This window comes from Myiozetetes cayanensis, unplaced genomic scaffold, assembly GCF_022539395.1.
Source record: "Myiozetetes cayanensis isolate MyiCay16 unplaced genomic scaffold, myiCay2020 scf5-8, whole genome shotgun sequence".
NCBI lineage: Eukaryota > Metazoa > Chordata > Aves > Passeriformes > Tyrannidae > Myiozetetes > Myiozetetes cayanensis.
Window position 1 is genome coordinate 47,141,991 of NW_026087742.1, and position 26,412 is coordinate 47,168,402.

At 38.8% G+C, this 26,412-nt stretch overlaps 1 protein-coding gene across 1 annotated transcript in view; it reads right to left on the reverse strand.

Moving 5' to 3' along the window:
* Positions 1 to 26,178, reverse strand: part of UBL3 (ubiquitin like 3) — a 55,672-nt gene extending 29,494 nt beyond the window's left edge. The window contains exon 1 of the mRNA XM_050332501.1: positions 25,264 to 26,178. Within this exon, the coding sequence (XP_050188458.1) occupies positions 25,264 to 25,290 (27 nt within the window). The 5' untranslated portion in view covers positions 25,291 to 26,178. The remainder of the gene's footprint in view (positions 1 to 25,263) is intronic.
* Between the last annotated feature and the right edge of the window lie 234 nt (positions 26,179 to 26,412).

The window sequence follows — 26,412 nt, forward strand, 5'->3', positions numbered from 1 at the left end:
AGAAAAATGAAGAGACACGGAAAAAGGAGAAGCACTTCCATGTTGGTTTTTTTTTTTTTACAAGCAACTTTTTAAATGTAAAGTTTGAAAGAACTGTATCAAGGCAAATGGAAATAAATGTAAACGTCCAGTGGTAATGCCTGAGTGATGTACCATGTGTTTAACATTAACTGATTATCTATACATAGCTACCTTCTAACTTAAGAGAAGAAAATCCATCTATTTACATTTACCTTGGAAACTGTATCAGGACACAACGCTTACTCTTTCCTGAAAGAGTTACATCTTGAAGAGAAGCTTCTCAGCAAGTCATCCTTTGTGGATGTCATTTTACCTGATAGCTTTCTGGTAATTAATTAATTGGCCCACATTACTGTCTCTGTATAAGGTTTACTTCCTACCTCACACTGAACTAAATGCAACTACATGAGGAAGTAAATACAACTGAAGAAACCAACCATCCACAGCAATACACGTTAAATATACAATGCTGGGGAAATCTTGCTATAAGCATATCATATTCAGCTTCCCCCATGAATCATCCTATACAGTTAACTTTACTTTTTCTAGGTGGGTGAGTTCTTGCTCCTTGGGTAAAAAAAATACAAATCACAAGAAAACACACATTACACCACCTTTCCTGTTTGACTTCAACTTGTCAAGAAACCAAAAAACCAATTTATTTCCAGAAGGTGAATAAAAACTGCAAAAAACTGCTCTGATGACTGTGTTTAATCCCTAGTCATCTATGAACTCCTGTGATCTTGGATGCTCCTTGCCCTCCCTGCCTTTTACAACATTCCGCTTCCTATCAATTTTCTTCTCCATTTTCCTAATTTTTCCTCCTTTCAGCATTGTTTTCTAATTACCTGCACGCAGTCCAAGTGACTCATTTGTGTTCACACATTCATGTGACATTATACACTGAACCACTTTCTCCCAGTTTAGTTTCTTACATATCTGACCATTCATTTCTCCTGCAGGTAGCTCAGTGTCTGCACAATCTGAAGTACACTTATATTTTGCCTTCAAACTTTCGTCCTACTTGTACCGGTTACTATTGTTCCATTTTTCTGACTGCTGTGCCTAGATGCTGACGAGGACTTTTGTCAGAGCACCTTAAAACTTTTAGTTTGCCTTAAATCTTATATTCCCCAGTTTATAACCAAATACTGTCCCCCTCTTCCTTACTGATGTGTATGACAATATTGCCCAGAATCAAAGTCTAGCACACTTAACTGTTACCAGAATAAAAAAGCTGTCCCTTACAACTCAAGGTAGGCAAGGAAATACAAAAGCCCAACAAACAAACAAACCACAAAGACAGCACTGCTGACTATTATTACGGTCTGTAGTCTTAGAATATTACCTTTGTGTTGTCAAAATTCTTGCAGAAACTTGCACAAGAAATTTAAGGGATGTAAAAAGAAAGAAAATGTTAACTTTGCAATAGACATATACAACACTCTTTCTGAACAGAATGGGCAGTATGGGATAAAGGTCAAGATGTACTCACTGGATCATTAAGTGCACGTGCAGTTGCCGCTGAGAGCCATACAACCCAGCAGAAAACAGAAGGGTATGATACAAAGATAAGAAACCTATTTTTCATGAACTAGGGAAGAAAGAGATAGTGAGCAGATACAGTAAGAATGCAAACATAACATTTATATCTCTGCAGATCATTCTGGAAGCTCATAAAAGGGGTCAGAGACAAGAATACTGCAGTAATTGGAAAAAAAAAAAAAGACATGAGGAGAACGTGGACAGTTCTAACTACAAGACAACAAGTTACTTACAGTTGTTATGAAACAAGAATCTGAAAGTTTGGGATAAAGATCTCATTAAGGCCTGTGAATCATGCCATTCAAAAATGGCATGCAGATTATAGGTCCAAGTGATGATCAGAAAGCTGATACTGCCCATGAACAGAGGTAAAGCAGAGAGCTTTAGGCCCAGCTCTGCTTGAGCTAATAAAAGATGTATCAGAGGGACAGATATTTTAGCTGGACCAGAACACAAGCCTGGACTAGAAGCTTTCGTACAAACCTGGCATCAGATTGTTCTGCCTGTGAACAAGGAAGTGTTTGGGAAAGTCACAGCAGGGAGAGACAGAGTAAAAGACAAGTACTCAAATGCAACTGAGCAAAGTACCATGGAGAGTGTTGTGAAACCTCTACATCCAAGTCTGGAATAAAAAAGTCAGGTCATCTAAAGCAATAAAAACACTACAGGAAAAAAAAAAGTAAAAAAAAAAAAGTAAAACAAAAAAAAAGAGAGAAAAGAAAGTTACAGCATACCTGAGTGACAGACTATCTCAGATCCAATATCACCCCAAGGCTATAATATACAAAGATATATACAAATATGTGTTTTATTGCTAGATAGTGAGATACATACATATATTCATATATCTCACTGAGATTTAACAAATGTGTTTTTTAATGACCGTTGGACAGAGACAGATGATGTAGTTGAAGATAACATTTCTTTCAAAGATTTATAAGCATTAGAGCAGGCACAGAAAATAGAGCAAGACATTTTAAGCCTTTTTTAGTTGTTACTAGCAGGAAAAAAACAACTGAAAATGTCACCAGACAAAACAAAACTGCAATTCCATCTTCAAGAAAGTAAGGCAGTACTTTTGTTAGCACAGTGAAAGACATTCCCTGAAGTATAAATTAGGAAGTTTCAAGGAAGTGATTAAATACATTCACAGCCTTTCAGGACTTAAAAGCCAGTAATTAAAAATAAAATAAAATAAAGATGTTCCAGAAGAAGCAACTACATATGGAACACAACACAAAAAGACAGAATCCCTGTCAAGGTGGGTTTCGAGAAATAAAATATGGCAAACTATCTGGAAACAGGAGGAAGGTATTCCAGATTCAATCTTAAAGTAAATCAATTAACTATACCCTCTCTTACATTTCTGTAGCTCTGTTCTTTATATCATTTATGTTTTCTATTTGCAGTATTGTACATAGAGTGTGTTTTTAAATTTTATCTTAACCTAGATTTAATTAAAAATCATTTCAAGGTAATTTGCTAACAATAAAACTGCCATTTAGCCTAAAGATTTGGCCAATTTATGAAGCACCTTTACTTCCAAGCACATTCTGCTGGCTATACAATAGAGATAAAAATACATAAGCTCAGAAATTGTGTGGGGTGGTTCACCATGGATTAGGAAAAGAAGGAAGCTCTTTTACTAAGTGCTATGACCAGAAGACTTCTCTAGCAAGCAGCAAGATAGAGAAAAGTAAACCTGAACAATAAAGACACCCCTCCACAAGGCAAAACCTCTCTTGTTCCCATTTGTGACCACTGTACTTCATTCTCCTACCTTTTTAATTCAGTAATGACTGTGGCTCCAGCTTTTAGACAGCCTCCTTGTAGATACTAGGAGACTGATGCTAGGTGTCCCCAAAGCCAGCTCTTCTTCAGGTTGAAGAAGTCCTGTTCCCTCAGTCTTTCCTCACAGAAGTGCTCCAGCTCAGTGGCCTCTACTGAACATCCTGCAGCTCATCAACACAATTCCTCTTTCAGTGAGGTACAGGAAAAAAACATTCAAAGCTGGACACTGTATCCCTGATGCAGTCTACTGAGAGCCAAGTGAAAGTGAACACTCGCTTCCCCTAATTCTTCCTGGTATCACCTGGGTGCTGTCAGCCTTCACTCCTGCCAAGACACACTGGCAGCCTGTGTCTGACTCCCCAGCCAGTCAGTCCCCAGCAGGTCTCACTTCTGGAGGTTAGACCACCCCAGGTGCAAGACATTTGTTCTTGCTGAATTTCCTGGTTTTCCTGCTGGTCCCTTCCCTAGGCTGCCTGGGTCCCTCTGCATGGCAGCCCTGCCCTCACACAGGTCAACTGTGCCTGCAGTTTGGTGTTCACAGGAGCAAGTTCACAAGACAAGAATCTGTCTCCTCTTCCAGGTCACTGAAAGAAGATATTAAATAATCTGGTCCTACAACAAACTCCTGCAGGTCTGCTTGTAACCAACCTGCAGGTCGAAAACCAACTGTTAGGCACAACCTCCTTAAGCTTAACGATCCAACCATGAGCTCCTTGTTTAACCAAGCCAGTCTACTGGTTCATCCACTCATTTTGCCCATTTTGGGATGGACTGTCTCTGTGCTCAGAGGAATTGGAATTTGTGAAAAGCCCTGATGAAGAAAGCTCAGACAAGGGAAGCATCAGCAGTTTGGCAAGGGGCACGGCATAGTTTCCAGCTGGCACTGTAAGATGCTGCAGTCCAAAGTATCTCCACCATTATCTAATTAAAAAAAAATCCTTCTGTTTCTTCTCCTACCATATGGCTGCCTACATAATACCTGAATTAACACAGTTTTTCCCACAACCATACCAGGGATTTTAGGACTTTTGGGTCAGACAGAAGTCTAGGGAAGAAAAGCATGTCTTATAAGATTTTCAATTGTTGATATATAAACCTACTTAAAATCATTCTCATTTTACTAATAATCCTCTCTTGGCACAGAGAATTAAATGTATATTTAATATACCAACTATTGGATCTCTTTTGAAAGACAAACATATTGCAGGGCATAAATATCTGTGCAGAAAGTAATTTCGGATTTGAAGATATTTTTTGTTCTTTTTTATAATATCCTCCTGTAACTGCTAAGATTATGAAAAGGTCATTTTGAAATTCATTAGAACAGCATGAACTTTTCTCTTCATGGCTCATATTTGAAGGATGGAAAAAAAATCCCATAGTGTCATTTTCATTAAAATTAAGATCTTCTGAAGCATCACTTGCCTAGAAAATTACCCAAACCCTTTACTGAGTCTAAAAAAACCTTATAGGTGATTTTGGTGCTTTCTTATATTATAATTTTATTTCCAGTATTGAAATTCTTTCTTTGAGTGATAGGGCTGGATATTTTTTTTCCTGTATCCAAAAGGATCCAAAAAAGTCACCAGGGATAAGCAGTCACTCACATTCCCTTGATATGTAAATACTATAAACCGTGCTTCCCTTCACTGACTCATTGCCTGTTTACACCTGGTATTAGAATGAGATAGCAAAAGGGACACACATGAGCTGTCAAAGCACAAAAACCAGTATCCAATATACTGTCACATCACCTAAAATACTACACAACCTGCTGCAAGGATGACACTGCTTGACAGCATACACATGGAGGTATTGGTCACATTTAATGTGGCATTATCCTGAGGAGCACAGGTCCCAGTGGCCTTGCAGGATTAAACTAAGAACATCAGTTGTGTTTTATCATGCTTCAGAAAATGGAAGAGGTTTTCATAAATAAAGCCAGGGGAACAGATATTCAAATAAAAGAGTTTTTGTTTTATAGGTACAGAGACAGTGTGGACATTCAAGTGCAGCACAGGAAAGTGAAAAACACATCACATGTTTGTCCAGACAAGGACAGGATCATCACTAACTGAGGCCTCTTTCCTCTTTGATAACAAAAGCAAAGAGCAATATTCTGTTCCAGACCTTTCTCTTTTCCAGCAATTAGTACCAAATTCCATCAGGACTCATATGTCACAGATCAGAACTTCTCTTGTACTACCTGTTTTCAAAAATTTGTGAAACATATGCAATACAGCATTTCAGAAAACTACTTAAACACAATTTCCACATTTTCTAGTATCACTGACACCATTCAGGGTTTCTTTTTCCCCTCTTTCTATTTATTTATTTCTTTCGGTAGCCTGAATGCTTAGAATAAAGTCTAAAAAAACCCAAAACCAATGAAACAAAAAAAAAACCAAACACACTAAATAAACTATATAAGTGAACAAAATGTGGGTTACTATACATGCAAGGAACAAAAGGTTAACTGCTGACCCCAAAAGATGGATGGGAGAACATAACATTGTGCATACATTTTTAAAGCACCTTTTCCTATTACAAACAGCAAAGAAGTCAACTTTTCTCTGTTTATTGTTTTTTGCCTTACAAAAATCTGATCAACTGCTCCTCTCCAAAGCTTCATATACACAATGGCCTGTTTAGCATTTGGGAAGAATTCTTCTCTTTGTTCCTATTTAGCTATCTAGTTTCAGTTGAAGTGTCTTGCTATCTTTAAGTCACTCTTAACCCAAAATATAAATTTACTTTCCCTTTCCTACTTCCACCTAAGAAACTGAGATGGACCTTTTTGTTGATATTTCATGTAAGCCTGATTTTCAATACAAATCTGTACAATCATAACCATTCCATCTACGGATAAGGGCAAACACCTCAATGTAGAGAAGTCAGGAATACAGAATGATAGGTTATTTTGATAAAACCTTACAGGTGTCTCTTCAAACTCCTACGCACAGGCAAACTCCCTATTTGCTAGAGATGCCAAATCAATCACAGAGTTTAAAATACAAGGAACTCTGATGCAGGTTGGTTTCAAAGAGCTAAAGTATCTAACACGCTGCAGCAGGTGAAATTCCCACTGCACATGCGGATACACACTCCCAGTGAAGGTGGGATAAGCTCTGGCCCTGAGAGGCAGCAGAATTGGCACCTTTGGACACAGAGAGAACTCAAATGAACAAGGTCCGAGCAGCGTGATCGAAGCTTGAGGTTAGCCCTGCTCTGAGCCACCATCACAGGTAGTTCTGCTTTGGGCGACACAGCTTCAGAGGTCTTGTCTAACCTTAAGACTCAATGATCAATAAATATGAATTTTCTTACTTTTACATAACATTTGTATTAAACACATTCCATATACCAAAGCACTGGTAAAACTGAGTAGAGCTTCAAAGACCACATCTTGCAGCCTCACCAACAGGTTTAAGCCCTACTAATAAGTTCTGGAGAAGTGATATATTATGGGTCTAGGACTATATCCCTGCATAACAACCTTTGACTCACAAATTTTCTATGAGACTCCAAGAGTTAAAAAGAAAGAATCTTTGACCCTACCTTACCAGTTTATACTATTACTTCACTACTACAACTGATAGCTGAAGGGCTAAACAAAACAAAAAACATTTTACAGGAATAGATGAACACCTCCTATGCCTCCCACACACATGCATATTATAGCTTTATTAAAACTCATGTTCTCTGTCAGACCAACAGATTTTTATTGCTACAGATTTCTCACTGTTCCTCTGATTTATTTTCCCACACACAGAAAACACCATCAGTAGGGAGATTAATGTCTGATAAATAACAGCACCCAGAATATGAGGAGTGAGTAAATGCTGTATCAAAAAGGTATTAAAATGGAAGAAATTTATTTCCTTAATTCTCTTCTTCGTAATTCCATTCCATCGGAAGTTTATAACAGCAATAACTACCTAAAATGAAGACTATTTACATATTCATGTACCTTTCACTATTCAAACTCAGTTCACAAAATAAATAAAAAAATATTAAAAGCTTCTGTTTTGCCTGACAAGCAACTAATCCCTTAAGCTATGTTCATTGCTATGATCCTGCTTGGAGATTGGCATTGTCTCAGTACAGTGGTGGTTACATAAATGTAAGCAGGCTTGGATCTCTAACATTTAGCTAGCTGGTCTTTTCATAAGGAGTGTGCATTGCCTGTTACATCTGGACTTCTGTGAAGGCAGGTTATTGATGAAAGGGATGGTCCCACTCTCCCCCCTCTGCTGGGGTCAGATCTAGTAAACCTACTATCATCAAATAAGTGGTTTTAAGATGGACATATGGAAAAGCTTTGGGGGAATTCCTGGTAGATTATTTGTCCCTCAAATCACCCAGTGGCCAATTCTTCTTTGGGCAGCAGGACTACTAACTAAATCCTACTCTAAGGACATGGTGGAAGCATGGCCAGTGGAGGGAGGGCAAGTATTACATGGCTAATCCTGTCCAGACATAATGACTAGATGAGAAAGTAGAAAGAGACAGTGAATTGCCAAAACAGAGCTTACAGCACTATTTTGTCTATTGGTTCAACAAAACATTTGAATGAAGGCATTAAGTGCTTGGTTTGGCTGTCCACTTGCCAGAAACACAGAGAAATGGACTGTCTTGCAATCACCTTATATATTCTGCGTTTAGCTACAAAGCTTCCAGTGAGATTTTGAAGACAAGGTCTGGGGCAAAGGAGATTTTAAGAGCATAGATTTGAGGCCCTTGATCTTCCTAGAATAAGCTTCTGATGAGCTGGGCCAATAAAGTTAAGCCAAAGCAAACTATGTACAAACGGCAGAGATTGGATGCAATTAATTCTCAGGTTCAGTTTATCCAACTGACACATGCACATAAGGAAAGCAAACATTTCAAGTATTTTGATACCACAGCTTGATTAGTAATCCAGATGTACTCCATACAACAGCAACAAATTCTTGTTTCCGTTTCATAGGCATATCTGCACTTCGGAGACACAGCAAAATGCTACTTCATCAACCTGTACCAAAACAGTGCTGCTTTTCCAAGGAGATCAGAAAATGTAGTTGGACAGGACAAGAATATACTGGGGTATTCATACACAACACTGAATTCAGAGGTTTCATGCTTTTAAGTGGTGCAGACACCTCTAGTTAACACAGTGATGAAGAATAAACAAACAAGGATTTCCACACGAAGTGAAGCCAAACCCTTTCCCGGCCCAACAGCCTCAATCCGACAGAATAGAGTGAGCCAATGAAATGAGCTCTGCTATTCTAAGACTGACTGACCATACACAGAACACAGTGTATTTCACAGAAATCCAAACCACAAAATACAGTGCATTGCCCCAGGTAGCTTCTTCAGCTACCTGACTTCTCCTAGGTTTTACTAAGGCATTATTTTACAATTTAAAAAAAAAAAAAAAGGAAAATTCTCACAGAGGTCAAAAAATTAATTTCTAAAATTACGTTTTAAAGTTAAAGCCAGCTTTAAATTGCAGTCAGCAAAGAGCTGGTTGCTGTATCATCTCACAGGGTCAGATAAAGCAAGGAGAGTGCCTGACAGATTAACTGAACGCCACGTGGGCTGGATGTCAATAGGATTAAATGGACTTTGGGTAGCCGCTAGCAAACACGAGCACATGCCTCGGAGAGGGTTCACTGGGATCGCACATGTCTCGTCCTGTGGAGCAGCTCCAGACCTAAGTGGGAGAAGATGAAAGCACAGACTACAGGAGTGCAACAGGGAAACGGTTTCAAATACATTCCTCAGCCAGAGACTAAATATAAGGAAGTGTCAGACAAGCTAAAGGAGTCTCAGATCAAAATAAAAAAGCTTTTTGTCAACTCACAGAAAGCCTACTGTGTTACTCTTAAATGCACACCTCCATCTGGGCAATAGTGCAAAATGGACAGCTGGCTAAACCCATCCAGAAAAAAAAATAAGCTTCTGGTGTATTTAACAGATGGTGGCACAGGTTATGAAATTGGTCTTTGCTTCAGTCTCTGAATATAAGTTTTTAACATAATTGAGAAACAATATTTAAAAATCCTTAGAATAATTCTCAGATGAAACAAAACCAAGCACTTATTGGATTGTATACATGCATGCTTAGAACAAAAAACATGTTTCTATAGATTATATCCCATTCTGCATTTTTGTTATCTGAAAAAAAAATTCCATGCTCAGAGAAGTGAGGAGTTTTAAGGATACCTCCCTGTACCTCAAGTAAAAAACCCTTAAATATTATATTGCTTAAGAAAAAAAAAAAAACAAACCAAACAATAAAAAATTTCCCCATATTCACATAGTGACAAAGTTGCCTTCTACATATATGCTTTGGAATGTCATGCCATGCAACCAAAGAAAAGAGTAATGATGTTATCTTTGTTTTATATCAGGGTTCAAGGAAAAAAGAGACTTGTTTGTTACAAATAACAAATATCATTACCTTCTATTACTTTATAAATCAAAGTCTTAACCTCTTCACATTGTACAGGAAAAAGTGAAGGTATCCTCTAAAAAAACCATTGTTTTATATTAGAGACTTTTCTTAAACTTGGAAATAATAGTCTGTCAGTCCTGTGAACTCTTAAGCAGCAAGTTTAATGACACAAAAAAACAAGCTCAACATGGGCTCAAGCTAAAGTAGCACAGCCCTGTCTTTCATCAATTTAAAGAAGAAAGTAAAACACACAACATAACTACTTAACTGCAATTTTTCATTCTAATTTTTAAAACCTGTAATATTTCTACATGTCTAAATAATACATTTGCTCATTTACAGAGACTTGACCATTCCCAAAAAAAGAAATGTGAACACATATCGGGGAGGTTTAGGCTGTATATTAGGAAAAAATTCTTCTCAAAAGGGTTGTCAAGCACTGGAACAGGCTGTCCAGGGATGTGGCTGAGTCACCATCCCTGGAGGTATTTAAAAGATGTGTACATGTTGTGCTTAGGGACATGGTTTAGTGGTGGACTTGGCAGTGCTGGGTTCACGGTTGGACTTGATGATCTTGCAGGTCTTTTCTAATCTAAACTATTCTATGATTCTATAATTATTAAAATTACAAAATTCCAATACCTATCACTACAGATTAGGCAGTCAATTCTCCCTAAATAAGTAGCATGTTGATGTTACAAGTGTGCATGCTTCTTACCTCAGGCCCCAGAGGAGTTTTTTAGGCTGACCTCTTTAATACATTACATTGGGTGGAAAGTCTCTTCCCACCAAAATTAAACCCTAAAATTTAATATTCAATAGAATATTGTGCATGTTCTATTAATAGATATGTAATTTATTAACTATCAATCTTCAAAGGAAAGGAAATAGAATGAAACAAAGCCATGTGCACAGATTTGGCAACATAATGCTTTCCAAAGCATGGAAATCCAGAACTTTGTTACAGCTTTATCCTACAGATCATTTTCAGCTTAGTTTGAACAATAAAAGTCTTATGAACAAACTGCCTGCATTCAACAATCATGATAGACTTATCCACAAATAGAGGCTGTATTATAAAGTGTAACAGCCCATGTATCCACAGCAGAAAATGGAGTTGAACAAATATACTTGTGGACTGCTACTTTTTTGCTTCTTTATATGTTAAAATGACTTTTAAAAAGAAAAAGAATCTGACTCTTTGAGTCAAGTGTTACTTCCAGCGTTCCCAATCTATCAATCCTTCTTTGTCAATTTTTCATTAATCCCTCAGTAATAGAATCTAGCCATCCAAAAGAAGTCTGCTAAAAACAAAACTGCAAAGACTATTCTTGTCAAAGGAATGAAGACTATTTTTAGATATAAATATCATATAAAGATTCCTCTACATGAAATTCCTCAACACATGAAGCAAAATAATTTTCACAACAATTTCACAACAACTTATGCTGGAAAGGTTTAACTTTATGACCATTAGATCTCTACCTTGAATTCAAAAAACCCCAAAAAACAAAACTAGCAACAACAAAGACCCAATGAAGAAGCACCATACACGCAAAACTAATGTTTCAAAACTCAAGACAAAAGTGCTACTATGAAACACAGCATAAAGGCTTCATTCAGCTCATAACTCAATCTTTAGCAATACACAAGTGTCAAAAGCTGCCCTCCAAACTATAAATGTAAAAAGTATTTATTAAAATACAGGCATGAAACTTACTCCAGTATACAACAGAAACCTTGCTAGGGCAATGATAACAAGCTTCTCTGCCTATATACCTTACATAATACCAAAGAATCTTCATTATCTAATTACGTAAGCACAATTTTCCAACCCACTCATCCATTTGTGCTCTGAGGATATGAAATATCTTCAGGCCAAAATTTCAGGCAAAATTTCAGGCAAGTATTTCAGGCCAAATGTCAAGAGAGACTTGTCAAGCTTAAAGCAGCAAGCCTCTTTGTTTTAATCTGATATTAAAAAAAAACCCCAAACAATCCATATCTAACTTTCTTTGCAAGAATCCATTATAAAAAGTTCAGTACAATCAACATAGCATATGTACAGACAGTATTCTTTCTCTCCTGCTCCACAGGTGTGATTACACACCTAGGTAAAAACACAGCACCATTTCTGCTGTGATTTTTAAAACAGACTATTCAAATCCAATTTTACACAACAGATTATGATGAAGATCGATAGTGCGTTTAAAAATTCTCAAAATTAACTAAATTGTCATTTGTTTGATAACTGAAATTACTTTTAAATTTACAGTAACAATGTGTATAAACTTACACTTTCTTCTTCTTAACAGGCTGTGTGCAACAGCTTAGACTGGGTCATGCTTGGCAAAGATCTGCAATGACACTGTACCTACTTCACTACCACAAGCAGTTTTACACTGCTATTCCCATATAGTTGTAATTAGAAGATCTGCTATGCTAAGATGACAGAAATGTATTATGAATGCCAGAAAACCTTCTTTCCTTTGCAATGTGCACAACTGCAGATGTGAGAGTTTTCTGTAGAAAATATCAAAGCTGGCAGAACCATGATTTACTGTAAATTAAATAATGTAATGATTTTTGAAGCACTACTTAATGCATTTCAGCTAAGAAACGACAACCTACCGGAAACCAGTATGAGAGGATAGGAAATGAGGTTTTACAAAACTCCAACAGTTCGAAAGAATTACTTAATATATACATCTAGTGTTATTTTCAGGCGCTGTGAAATATTCCCTTCATACAGAACAGTTGCATCTCCTGCAGGGCATGGGTCTCCTGTAACTCTTGTGTCATTGCTGTCAGCGCTCTCTGGACATCCTGGACATGTCGGCATGTGCACACTGGCACTAGATGGCATGTTTAAGGCAACCCAATTAAGTGTTTGAAGCCTTACTGCTTTAAAGCCTGTATTTGGTAATGTAAGATTTACTTTTGCCAGAAGGTGAGATAATGTTTATACAGACACATCTCAATAGTTTTTCCACCCACCAAAGTAACACACACTGCTTTTCTATCTCCATTCTGCAGCAATACTGAAAATACAAATACTAAGAGATGGATTTGGATATGTTTGTGTCTGGCAGGCAGAGGAAGGGCAAGGGTGTCCATGAGAAATGTGTTATCAATTGACACATTAAAAACTTAATTAAATGAAATTTAATCACTCCAAGTACAAAACCTATGCAAGGTAAGAGAAAATTATGATGACTTCTTGACTGTTTCTTGCAGCCCACTGTGCTTGTACAGCAAATTACTGTTCATAAATAAGCCTGATGGCTTTGACACTTGATATGTTCAGCCTCTGTACCTTTGTCACTAGACGGTTGTGTAATCGTTATTTGTCTTCTCCCTGTACTCCTTTCAGCTGCTACCACCACCCATCCTACAAACTGCTGCAGTAGTCCAAAACGGCTACATTGGAAAGTGAATGTCATCTTTTCCAGCCACCCAGCAAGAATTACTTTGAAACAACTCAAAAGATTTCTCTTCCCCACCCCAACAGCTCCACAGACACCCTACAGTGAGCCAACAGAGCTTCCAACAGAGCACCCCACAAGAACAGCTGGCTTTATCCAAAAGTTAAAGGCAGAACAAAAATACAAGACTACTATATTTTTTGATTCTGAGAAAGTGATTTTTGGATAGGAAATTTCAAACTCTCAAGAAAGACCCATGGCTCCTCCTAAAAACTGTATCCCATTTTTTTTGAATATTACAATCTGCTTTTACAAGAAAAACTATGGTGTGATGTAAGATGGGAGCAAATGCTTAGTTTATTCAAGCACAATTCTCTATCTTCCATTTCCTGCAAAAAAAGTCTAGTCAAACAAACAAAAAAAGAAAACCAGCTTAAAAACTGTACTAATAGAGGCACTAACTACACCAATTTTCTTTACCTCTGATATTCATTTCTATATGCTAAGAACTACAAGATAAACCAAGTAGGTTTTTTTTTTCTTCTTTCCCAAAGAAATCAATTAAAGGGAACAAAATCACCTCCTAACCACACGGTCATTATAAATAAAATTCATAACCTATGACACTTACTTAAGCATCAAAGTCAGGCCTGACATGCAGCAGCACAATCAACTTTGAAAGGCAGGAAACTACCTACACTCTGCCTTATCTGGCACTCTGAATTATTCACTTTGGTACTTGTCTGTTGAGTTGGGTTTTTTTCAAAGCTGACTTTGAAATTTACCAAGCAGCACATTTGCAGATAAAAGCATTGACTGAAAATCATTCTGTGCTCTACGGATAGGGCAAGCTGTCTTTCTTACATTTAATTTCCTAAAAAGAAAAAATTAACACAGAATTTAAGCTAGATAATTTAAGAATAAAACTAAATCCCCATGTCCTTGAACATGAGAAACTGCTGTGAATGTGTTTCTTTCTCGTAAGATTGTTTCAGATTTAAACTCAGAGCATGCTATTAGAAAAGTAGGCAAATGAAAACTGACAGCTACATTAAGGCAATAATTGATAATAAAGTGCTCAGATTCTCAGTTTTTTTGAAAGATCAACAAAAACACTTCAGCAAAATCATGTGATTCTCAAACAATAATGAGAGTGAAAAGAAATACTAACATAACCCTAAATAAAGCTGGTATGAAAACCAGCCTCCTCTAAAGCATTAGCCTCGAAACCTGCTTTTTACAACTCGTGAATATAGTTACAACCTGTCTCCAAATGTTCTTGGAGCACATCTCAATGTAAGAATATTTTATTGACTTTTGCCTCATTATAATTAACTCACTGTCCACAAGAACTGTTTTGGAACAAACCCTTCACATCAGCAAAGAGCACACTGGCTTAACAAACGCCGGTACAGTCATGCTCTGAACAATCGAGATTGACAGGCACAGAAGATGCACAGAGCAGCACAGGCTTGAGAAATGTCAACAAAAATTAGCTAAAATATAAAATGTCATTAAAAAAACCAACCAGTGAACCAAAACCACTACAAAAACAAACAAAAAACCCCAAAACCAAACCAAACAAAAAATAACCACCAAAGTCTTGATCTTGTTTGAATTTTATTTGGCTAACTGCACTTGAAACTCTTAGATTTTATTTCCTGCAACTCTGCTGCAGAGTTATCTAGCATAAGAAGTATATTTAAGTGAAACTACATTTCCACAATATCCACAATTTTTGATAAATAATACACTCTTCTCCCACAGATTTTACAAAAGTAATGGATTTTTATTAGATACTTGTTAAGGAGACTAGTAACACAGGAAGGGTGAAGATTAAGACTTATCTTCCACGAAAATTTTGAGCAGTACAAGAAGGTAAGACACTGATCCAGTTTCTGATCAATGGGGATGTGCTGAATAAGGTGAGGAAAAGGACCTGGTTCTGGAAGAAGAGACAATTAAACATTTACACCACAGGATGAATAAATAGTGTTGAACAGTCAGGTATTTAGGACTGGTTTTGTACTTCATTTTATAAGTGGAAGGAGTTCCCTCTTAATGTGAGTTTTCCATGTATGACATACGTATTGCTATGGTACACGCACCACACTCACAGAAGCAAAACGTACAAGTAAACCTGTATTTGCTTAAAAGCCACAAAATCTGTACTGAAAGACAAGTTCAGCTTGTGTGCCAGGCTCTATACAGAGAGATGTCCCACTCTTCATAGGTAATTCAGGGAAAGTTACAGCTGTGGCTCTGGAGTCCATCCCCACCGAAACTTCCCCATCAAAAGCTTTCCAAGTCCTACTTACCTCCTGCAGTTAAGTGCAAAGAGCACATAAGTTAAGATCATCAAGTGCCTGCCTGAGAATGCTGGAACAAGAAGTATACTGCAACTGCACTGCATCCCTCCATAGGGATTTCCCTGGCTATCCCCTGAACCACTTTCCCCCTTCCTAGTGAGAAGAAACAACTCCAATGTGACCCTCTCCAAACTAAGACAATTTTGCAATTACCCACGGCCACTTCCACCCAAGCCCTCATTACAACCCCACTTACAGTCTACCTAGCATTCCACCCACTACAATGGCTATTTTGAAACTCCAAATAATTTTAAATATACATAATTTGAAGGGAAAAAATAAAAAATTACCCATTTTCAGACTTACATGAAATCCTGATTCGTATGGAAATATACTGGCCAGAGGCAGTAAGTAGACAGAAACCAAGTTCAGTAGCGGTTCGTCTTTAATAAGAGCTCCTGGTCATCTTGCCATTAGTTATGAAAATGAGATGCTCAAGATAAAGTCAAACATCTTGGTAACAAGCTGTTCCCTTAGAGCTATACCTAATATATTGTACCTTAAAACCCCAGCCTTCTGTCTAGACAACTAGAAATACTCACTAGCATGTTTTTAACTTTTTTTTTTGTGAAATAAAAGCTTTCCTTCCTTTGTACTTGGGCTTGAATTGAACTAGCATAGAGCTGACCTTACATAAAATACTTAATACATCTTTGAATTATAAGCAGGTGGTCTTTAAAACAGCTTTTCTTGGAAATCCACAGCATAAAGAATACACATTACAGCACAGTTTTGGTACAAAACTTAGTTCTGTTAAGTATAGGACGCTGCAGTCCAGAAAATTAATGCAAGTAAAAACTTAGGAAGTCCTCATAAGAGACTCTATTGAGAGAACAGCTTTTTAATTATTCTCATAAACATACACTACATCCTCATCAACACTTACGTGTTATAATATGGGTACTGGAATTCTGTGTGTGATTTCATGTTAACTTCATTATCACTGAATCTTATGGAGTTAGCAAATTGGGATTTATTCCACACTCCTAAAACATTTTAATAACGCTTTCCAAGAGTTTGGGGTTTATTGCCAAAAATAGCTATACAAGCTTGCAAAGTATAAATCAGTAAAACATGCGAGTCCAATCAAGTTTGTTTCCATTACAGATCAATAACCTGGATTCAGAAGTGAGAGCTAAGCTTTCACTGTCACACTGCAAAGCTGTTATGATGTGTAACTCATCTGCATAGATTAAAAGCACATTCATTCACAGGAAAAATGATGTAAATACTCACATTTAATATGTCCTAAGTAATGTGGTGTGCATCAAATACAAACACACAACACTATTACAAAAATTAACTTTACTTCGATGTTAATGCCCATAAAATATGAATTCTACAATTAAAAGAAAATACTGCAACTAGGTACTTCAGACTTTAAAAGCAGACAAAGCTTTCTCTCTTACATATATAGAAGGTAAATATGCCTTAAAAATGTAAGACAATATTTAATTTTAAAATAAATACTGAAAGGGAGTGGTGTTTTAGAAGAACTATTTTATAGTAATGTAACTTATAATAAGTTTCCTGAGACTTACTAGTATATGCCACATATATTCACATGTAGATTGGCACTAATCTACTTTTAAGAAGAGAATCCTAAATTTACAACCTCAGCTATGAAAGATATTTGATTAACACTGCACTTCACTATTTTATCACTGTTCCATTATTTCTCTATATTAAAAACATATGTCAGATTCTGGGGACAGATTAAGTAGTACCATCTAGAGTATATGTTAAGTATCAGAAACAGATTATGGTGATGTGGATCTCTGCCAGACCACAAAGAATTACAATATCCTAACTTAGCTGAGGAGATATGAACCAACACTACAGTACACGGCTTTGAAGTACTATTTTTTTTGAGAAGAAACATATTGTTCTTTTCAGTCTCAAAGAAAAACACATATAGCTTCCTTTTGTTTATTTTGAAATTGGTCTCCCACTTTTATCAAGTGCTTGAGATAATTTCTTATGCAACATGAAACAGTTAATATTGCATAACGAAGATCACAGAGCTTACAGAGAGCTCAGGACCATCCTTAAAAAAAAAAAAAAAAAAAAGGAGCTAAGCTTTCATTCTCATCCAAATGGCCAATAGATTTACAGATCAAAATCCAGATCCTCAGTTGCAGCTAAAGAGCACTCCAGGAAAAGACCACCTTTGTTCCTCAGCAGTGGCCCCAGTCATTGACATAAATTAGACTGGCCTGAACAGTAACCTGTGCCAGCCCTCAAGAGAGACTGAAACAGTCACAGTAGGTAGACACCAACACAAACACCTCCAGATTGCATCCCTGCAGTTCAATAGGAAGTATCATTTTGGTACCTACATCCCACTAAGGCACAGATTTCTTTCAAAGTAGCAGTAAAACAAACTTACCAAAGTCCTAGACAGAATCTCTGGTTTTACTTGGTTAGTTTATATCAGATACATAAAACTCAAGAGAGTTTCTTGTTTATTTCTGTCTCCATAACAACAGTGTCATGGAATAAAGTCTCGGCTAAACTCTGCCACAAGCTTTCCATTTAACTCTAAACTGAAACACCCAAATAATTTTAAGTGAGTTGCCAAACCAAAACAAACCCACAAATGTAATCCTGTCACTGGTAAGCTATTTTCAAATTTCTTTATAGAAAGTAGAAAAAAAACCCCCTAAAAGACACCAATGGCAGTGTCATAATTGTGCAATATGCCAAATCTTCATTTTATACAAAGTTACTATTTGTGGGAAATGTACACTATTTTTTAAATCAGGTTTTTAACATTCTTGCAAAGTCTTACTATGAATTGAGAGCAGGCCTTCACTGTGGATGGTTTACAAGTAGCAATAAACTTATGCGCTGTCAAGCAGCTAAACACATTCCCAGTTAGTGACCACAAAATACACTAAATTTCCACAAATATATGAGTTGTCAGCTGCATCATTTAAGTATTTCTGCAGAACTATACTTTTAAGGCCCAGCAGACCTACAAATGAGAAGGTCTTAACTTTTTCTTTAAGTACTGCTCTCAAAAACAAACAGACCTTCTACATAATTTATCTACATTGTTTAGCAACTTTTCTCCCCCTTTAAATTTCTTTTCAGATACAGCTCCCCCCCAACGTAATATTGAAGTATACAGTACTGTTTGCAGAACCTCAACTTATGTCTCAGTAACCTTTTTTTTTACCAGTTCTTGCAGGGTCTCGATTATTCATGCTTTTCTTCTCTCAGTCTTTTCTCACCATCAATGCTTGCAACACTTAGTGGTACATCTGTGACTTTCTATTTGTCTGAAGGTATACCAAGAGAAAAATGTTCCAGTCACTGCTTTAAGATGTTCTGCAACATATGTATAAACAGAAGCTGTCAAAAATGAAAGGCTGTCCTTCTAGAAGAATTTACAGGATAATTTTTAACAATAACTGAATACAAAAAGACAGACCTCAAACTTATGTTGAAACTGGTGAAGAGCTGGGGTCTCAAAGTTTAGATTTGACATGAGAATAATGACCTTAAAATTTCTCATTGACATTCTTCTCATTTTCAACAACTTTTAAAATGAAAACAGTGTACTCAGTCATAACCCCTTAATAATTATGATGAGCTACAATTTATGCATGCAGAATTGTGGCAGGGAATGCTTGCTACTTCAGTAGCCTCAATTAATTGCTGCAAAAACACACAATGTGAGAAAGAGTACTGCTCAGCAGCAACACCTTTCATCATACTTAGAATAATAACCAAGCCAGTGGATCCAATACTGTACTCAGAAGAGACTGAAAATAAGCTGTACTATCTCTTTTACATAAAACCACAAGAATGATTAGTCACATTCCAGATATTTCTGGATTCCTGCAAGCTAGCGTAGCACTCACAGGCTGAGTCAGATCTGAGGTCTCCGTTCTGCTCACTACTGCATAAGCAGATATACAGACATCACCAAAAGTTTACATTCTGACTTTCGCAGAGTACCAAAGTTGACCAGAAATATAAAACAAGTAAATCCCACTGACTGCAAATGCCATGATCATGGCTTCCAACAAAAGTTATACTTAGGAAGAACTCTCAAAAATACCCCAGCAAAGCATGCCCATAGTCATTTTGTTTACATTTGTTTACATGAAAGTATTGCTTACCAAGTCTGCTGCAAGGACCACATTCAGCCAGGCTAACCTCCTACTACCGCCTTACACAAAGCCAAGGAAGTGAGTGGGTCCTGAATGATCTAAAATTTAGCTTTATATATGCACAAACAGCAGTCACAAGCTCCAAGCTGAAACACAGACTACACACACCTGAAGCTGTCCCTAATTCCACATCTAAGAGGTGTAATTTGTCCCCATTCAGGCCCTGACTGACCTGTCCAGTTACCACAGACGATGTCTGTAAATTTTTTAACATGCAGAATTGAGTTCCCGCTGTAGATGTGATTATTTTACCACACTCAGATATACTCAGCATTTGGTTTTTGTCTCTGAGTCCTGCTGGAACCTGCCAGCAGCTACTGCTGGCTTCCCAGCATTCCCAACAAGGGAGGAGTTAAATGTCCTTCAGTGCACGTCCCCTCCAGAACTTCATGGAGTGAAACAACAAAAGCAAAGAGAAACCAATTCAGGTAACAACAACAGCAAGGGTGGGTGGCAGGAAGGAAGGAACAGTTTACACCACCAGCCTACGCTTCCATCTGAAGTATAGAGCTGCACCAAGGCCCAGCCTTCCATCCACACGTTGCAGCTGCTCAGCCCCAAAGCTTATGATAAGAAGGACCAGCTAACATTGTTTCAGAGTATATTTAATGTGTTAGTATGTTACAAAGTTTCCACTACAATACCATAAATAAAAATGTCACTCATTACTAAGATGCTTCCTTTTGTTGTTAGATAAATAGATATGACATTTTTTAATCTGTGAAACTAAAACACGTGGGTGGGGGAAGTGATAAATACAAATCATTTTGGAGTATACCCAAATATATACACTCACTATCAGCTTTGCTAAGGTTATCCCTGGTCGCTGCTGCAGATAACAGAGAAGGAGGTTCTTCATCTTGTTACAAGAAGCACTGCAATATGCTACATTGGTTCAATATACACTGAGTCAGGAAGAAGCTTCTTAAAGCTATTCTTTCTAACACAGATCCCACCAATTCCTTCTCCAAGAAGAGGTAAAAAAACCAAAACAAACACTTGAAAATGGCAAAATATAGGCTACTGCTATCTGTTAAAATCAGCAAACAATTGTGAAGAATCAAAAAGAGGAAGGAAAAAATATCCATACAGAAAAACTTGATAAGCTATTTTTATCATAGAATGTAATGAACTTTCAACATGCAGGAGGGTACAAAAATACAGATAAATAATTAGGCTTTTACTGTTAAACAAACATAGGGGACTAACTCACAACTTATGCACAAAGGCTACTAGGAATACATTAATTTTCAAAACCAGAAAAAGGATCTACTGAAGGCAAAATGAAAAGCAGCTAAAACAGAAGAACAGACATGAATGACTTCTCACATTTTGTTCCAATACATTAAAATAGGTGAACAAAGTACACCTATCATTCCTAAATGAGTGTTTAAACTGAATGGACAACAAAACTCAGCTGCCATACAACCAGCTACTCCTTTGAATCTTTCCTGTCTGAGCCTTATTCTTGGATGCCAAGATTCCCCTACTGATGCAGCATCAGTTACAAGTCCAATCTTTTCCACCGTTAGCCTCCATTAATATGGATGGAAAATGAAGTCCCTATATATGTTAAACTATTCATCACTATTCCATATTCAATTTCCTAAAAAAGAACATGCACCTACACATTTCCATTAAAGATGCTGACACTAACAAGGAGTGAACTGAGCAGGGTTTCTATTTGTTGTTCTTCCACCTATTACCCCCTTTGATATTGTCCAAACATATAAGTATTTTAGACCATATACTCCATCCTCTTGTATGTCTGCAACTGTCTCACACCAAAGATTCAGTTTTCTTTAAAATAATCTCTCCCATACCACCTACATCTCTTAAGTATAGCATATGGATTCAATAGCTGTGCACATAAAAAATTAAAATTAAAATCTTTATATGTTTGACAGATTCTGGTACTCTGCTATTTTCCAAATGCAAAAACCAAAAAAATCTAACAGTAAATCAAACAAACAATAAAAACTGCACCACGTGCCAAAAGCATCACCCTCTGTTACTTCTCACAGAGAAAAAGACCTGGGTATCTTAGAGGGCATGCAAAGAACTGCCCAGAAAGTGCTGGCAGAGTCTTTTCATACCTACACAAAACGCACCAAATACAGGAAACAGTGGACACTGTTAATACTTTTCAGTCATGCAGGTTGCTGTGGAATTCTAACATCCCTGAAGAATTGTAACTATAAGGAGAAATTTCTTAGGCACACAGAATACAGAGATGCAGCTTCCCAGATTCTTGTGATGACTCCATTCAATAAATGGGACTATTCAATTGAGGAATAACTTCTTGGCTGAACTGTGTTTTTCATAGCTATAAATAGCCAGATACAGTGTTTTAACAAATATCACACTGTTTTCATTCAGTCCACTCAAAAAAACAGTGTGATCAATTTCAGAAGTCCATAAACCACCTCATGTCTGTTTATAATTACAAAAGAAATACAACTTGCAAACAACCCTGCTGTTATTCACAGTCAAAGTCTAACTGCTCCCAAATGGTAAAACTGATAAATTACCTGATGAAACTACAGAACATAATCAAAGGTGCCTTGCTGCCACTACAGTCACCAGTGAAAAATTGAACCAAATTAGGCTCTAAATATGCACTATAGTCTTCAAGAACTGCCCCATACATGTCTAGTCCTAAGGAAGGTAATGAAACTACTCAGGTAGAGAGGTCAATATTAGCAGGTTTTATACCTGGAGTTTTAACCCATAAGTAGCACACATTGCTAAGGAATAATGCACCACAAACTTACAATACCCAGAATGTGTGTGTCACTATCCAATTTATTAGTGGAATGCAAATTATAAAGTACTGTGTTAATTATTTAAGAAGTGATGCTGAAATGGTTAGATGGTAAAATCTGCTGCAGTTCTGGAAAGAAGTCAACTAAATGTCAGAGAACAGGAGACTGGGTCAAATTATGCCTACTTACAAATACAAAGCTTGCTGAAGATCAGATAATTTACTACGAATTTATGTAGAACAGATCATTGTCAAAGGTGGGACAGGAAGACAAATTAACACAATTTTAAGAAGCAGCAATTACAATACTGTTAGTATGAGAGGGTTAGTTCATGAATCTGACATAAACAGTTTCAAACATAATCATTACAAGACTTATGTAATTCATAGCAGATTTACTAAGTGTAATGGAGTCTTCATAACGTGACACTCCATCACACTGATGCCAACTCCTAAAGAAATGGGAAATCAATTTTTTGATTTTGCAAATTACACAGTGGGTGGATAAGAGAAATGCAAACTACAAAATCCTCCATTAAATAAAAACATATATAAACAAGGTGACAGCCTGGTAAGTGCTCCTCTTTAAAGACCAAACAAATGGCAATTCCATTTTCTTTCTTGAACAAGCTCCTTTGAAATATGGAGGATGGTGACAAAAAGAGACCCAAAATGAGTTTTCAAGCACTCTTTCTATAAAGTAATATTTATTAGCTGTAATTAATAACTGGAATTTCCACAAGACACTTCAAACTTTCAGAGAGAGAAAGTGGAGTTAATAATGCAGAAAATAAAAGAAAAATTATCCCAAGACAGGGCAGAATACATCCAGGGCAGAATATATCTATTTATTCAGTTAAATTCTATTGACATGGGTAACATCTTCATTCAAATGTTTTTGTAATGACTCAGTATTTAAACATCACTATGTATAACAAGCTTCTTCCTGATTTGAATAAACAGAGCAGCACCAGGCCCAGCTATTCCCGGCAGTGGTATTCTCATTACACTGTAACAACAGAAGGAAATAGTTTTCATAGAATCAAAATTGTATTTTACCTCTCTTAACACCTGTGTCTTTTGTAGCAAATGTCAAACATTACAGGCCTAGTGGCAGCCTGGCGATTGCCAGGCAGGCAGGACCCAGCAGGAGTGTGGAGGTGGCAGCTCAGCCCAGGGTGAGAGGGAAGAGGAGTGCGCTTCATGTCACAGTCAAGGGACTCCTCCAGGCAACTTAAAAAGCAGCACTGAGAGATTTGCATCTAATCCTCCACAGCCAAGGCGAGGATTTCTGTGACATAACGCTAGACAGCCACGTGCAAGCAAGAAGGGGGTTCAGAAGGCTTTAAGAGTCAGAGAGAGACTAAAAAGAAATACGAGAAAACTGATAGCTGAGGAGATTATTGCCTCTGACTTTAAATTCTTTCATCGTTCTTTTCATCCAGCAGAATCAAAATTTATTTATAGTATTTGAGAAAGGCAGGTGGAAAAGAAAAAAAAAAGCTTATAAACATGTTCAATCATCCCAAATATCTTACTGGTTTTGGTTTTTTTTGGTCAAAATTTACTCATTGTGACTGCTGTACAAATGCTGAGAAGGAAACACTTAAAGCAAGCAACTAAAAGGATACCATTATTTCAACAGCCCACTTGCCATACATATGACTGAAACAAGGGCTACTCGATTTTGCTGTTATCACTACCGGGGCAGGTTTTATACTCAAAACAAAACTTCATCCTCAAAGGAAAAAAAAAAAACCAAACATATACAAGTCTTCTGCTTTCGGGGGCGGGGAGGGAGAAAAGTACCTTTAAATGTGAACAGTCGTATGGAGATAGACACATGAAAATATCCTGCTCTAAGAATAAAGAACTAACATACCCAACTATAGCTACAAGTTTGGGGGTTTATTTTTCCCAAATTAAGTGATTTATAGAAATATATCCTGATTTAAGGAAATATATACAAATGGAGAAAGTCGTGCTGAACGGATGATTACCTAGCAGATCTGATTCACCCTACCTCCTCATACCCTGCTATACCTTCCTATTTTAAATGTACGGAGCCGAGTATCCAATACAAGCTGAAGTACAGTCCGCCATAAGAAGTACTAGGAGTGCCCTTGAAAAATGTCCAGATTGCAGCTAGTGCACAAAGAACCTCGCCATGAAAATAAAGCGCACGAGAATTTCTCTCTCGCTCTTGACCCGGCAGCAAGTGAACAGATTTAACTTCCCACCAACATCGAAAGACAAAGCGTCGGCAAGATACAAGTCAAGTTTGAGAGGTATTTAAAGAAAGAAAAAAAAAAAAAAGAAAGAAAAAAGAAAAAACCGTGTCAAGCAATGAATCCCGAACGTTCTACTTCGTATTTATCTTCCCCAAAAAATGCTCAAAGGGGGTGAACAGCAGTGCTACACGAGGCAAGCGTGAGCAGTCAGGTACTGACTGCCATAGGTAAGGGAGCGCTGGCATCCCCCTTCCCTTGCTACACAGGAGGCGACGCTGCAGATCTCCCACTCCGCTACCAAACAGCGAAGCGGAACCAGCATCTGGGGCGGGAGGGGGGGGTTATTAACTGGGAACTTTATGTTCCTTAAATATGCAACGGACACTTTTTTGTTTTTTTCTTCCCACACCCTTCTTTCCATCTTCTCTGCCAAAACCAGGTCGAAATAAACGTTATTCTGTAATAATAGTACTACTAAAAAGTCCAAGACTCACCATATCAGCTGGAACGCTGCTGGACATTTTGATGTTACCCTAAAAGGCTTAAAATGAACTAAAAAAAAAAAAAAAAAGCAGAGCACCAAGAGCAGCCCGCCGGAGATCTTCAAGAAGCAAAACCAGTGTCAGTGTCGGAGGCAGCAGCTTCCACGTCCCCTACGCGAAAGAGGTGCCCGGCGAGCAGCGGGGAAGGCGGCCGGCTGAGGAGCAGGGATATCCAGTGGCAGCGGTGCCGGGTGTACCGGAGGAGCCAGTGGGAGACCAGAGATGGCAGCAGATCCCTGTCAGCAGTAGCGGCGGCGGCAGCAGCAGCACCAGCGGTGCCAGGTAGACCAGGCAGCAGGACTACACCGCCACATGAGCTGCGTGCGGGCTTTTTCCCCCCTTCTCTCCCTCTGCCTTCTCTCCCAGCCTCGGCAAATGACGACGGGATGATTCACGCGGGATAATAGTGCGTCCAAGTCACCTCCTCAAGCCAGCGCAGGCGACCCGGGCGTGCAGTCAGGACCTGGCTCCTGCCCTGGGCGGCAGAGCAGGCAGGCGGGAGGGCCGGGGTGGGCCCGGGGCCGCTGGCGAGGACGCCGGGCTGCGGCCCCCCCTAGGCGCTGTGCGGCATCCAACAGCGCCGGCGGGGACACGGGCCGGGGAGGGAGGGCGGCCGGAGGGGAGAGCCCTCCCCCGCGGCACTCGGCGGGGGCCGGGGGGCGTTCGACGGCGGCCGCCTCCCGCAGCCTCAGCTCTCCGCTCGCATCGCCGCCGCCGCCGCCGCCTCCTCAGCCCGCCCTCCCTCCCTCCCCCGCCTCGTCCGCCGGCCGCCCGGCGCCCAAGAGCCGCGCTGGCCGCGCCGCCAGCCGGAGGTGCCGCTCCTTCAGCGCGATCCTCGCCCGCAGCCGCCCCCTGTCATCTTCGGCTCAAGCCAACATGGCGCCCGCCGAGCCGAGCGAGGGGACGCGGCAGGGGAGACACGGACCCTCCGCCACCGCCGCCGCCGCCACCGCCCCCTCTCCCGCCGCGTCACACGCCGCCGCCCCGCGCGGCACCATGGGGCTTGTAGGCGGCCGCGCTCCGACCGCCGCCGGGGCGGGGCCGCCCGCCCTCCGCGGGGCCCCTCGGGGCCGCCCCGTCCCGCCCCTCCCGGAGCGCCCC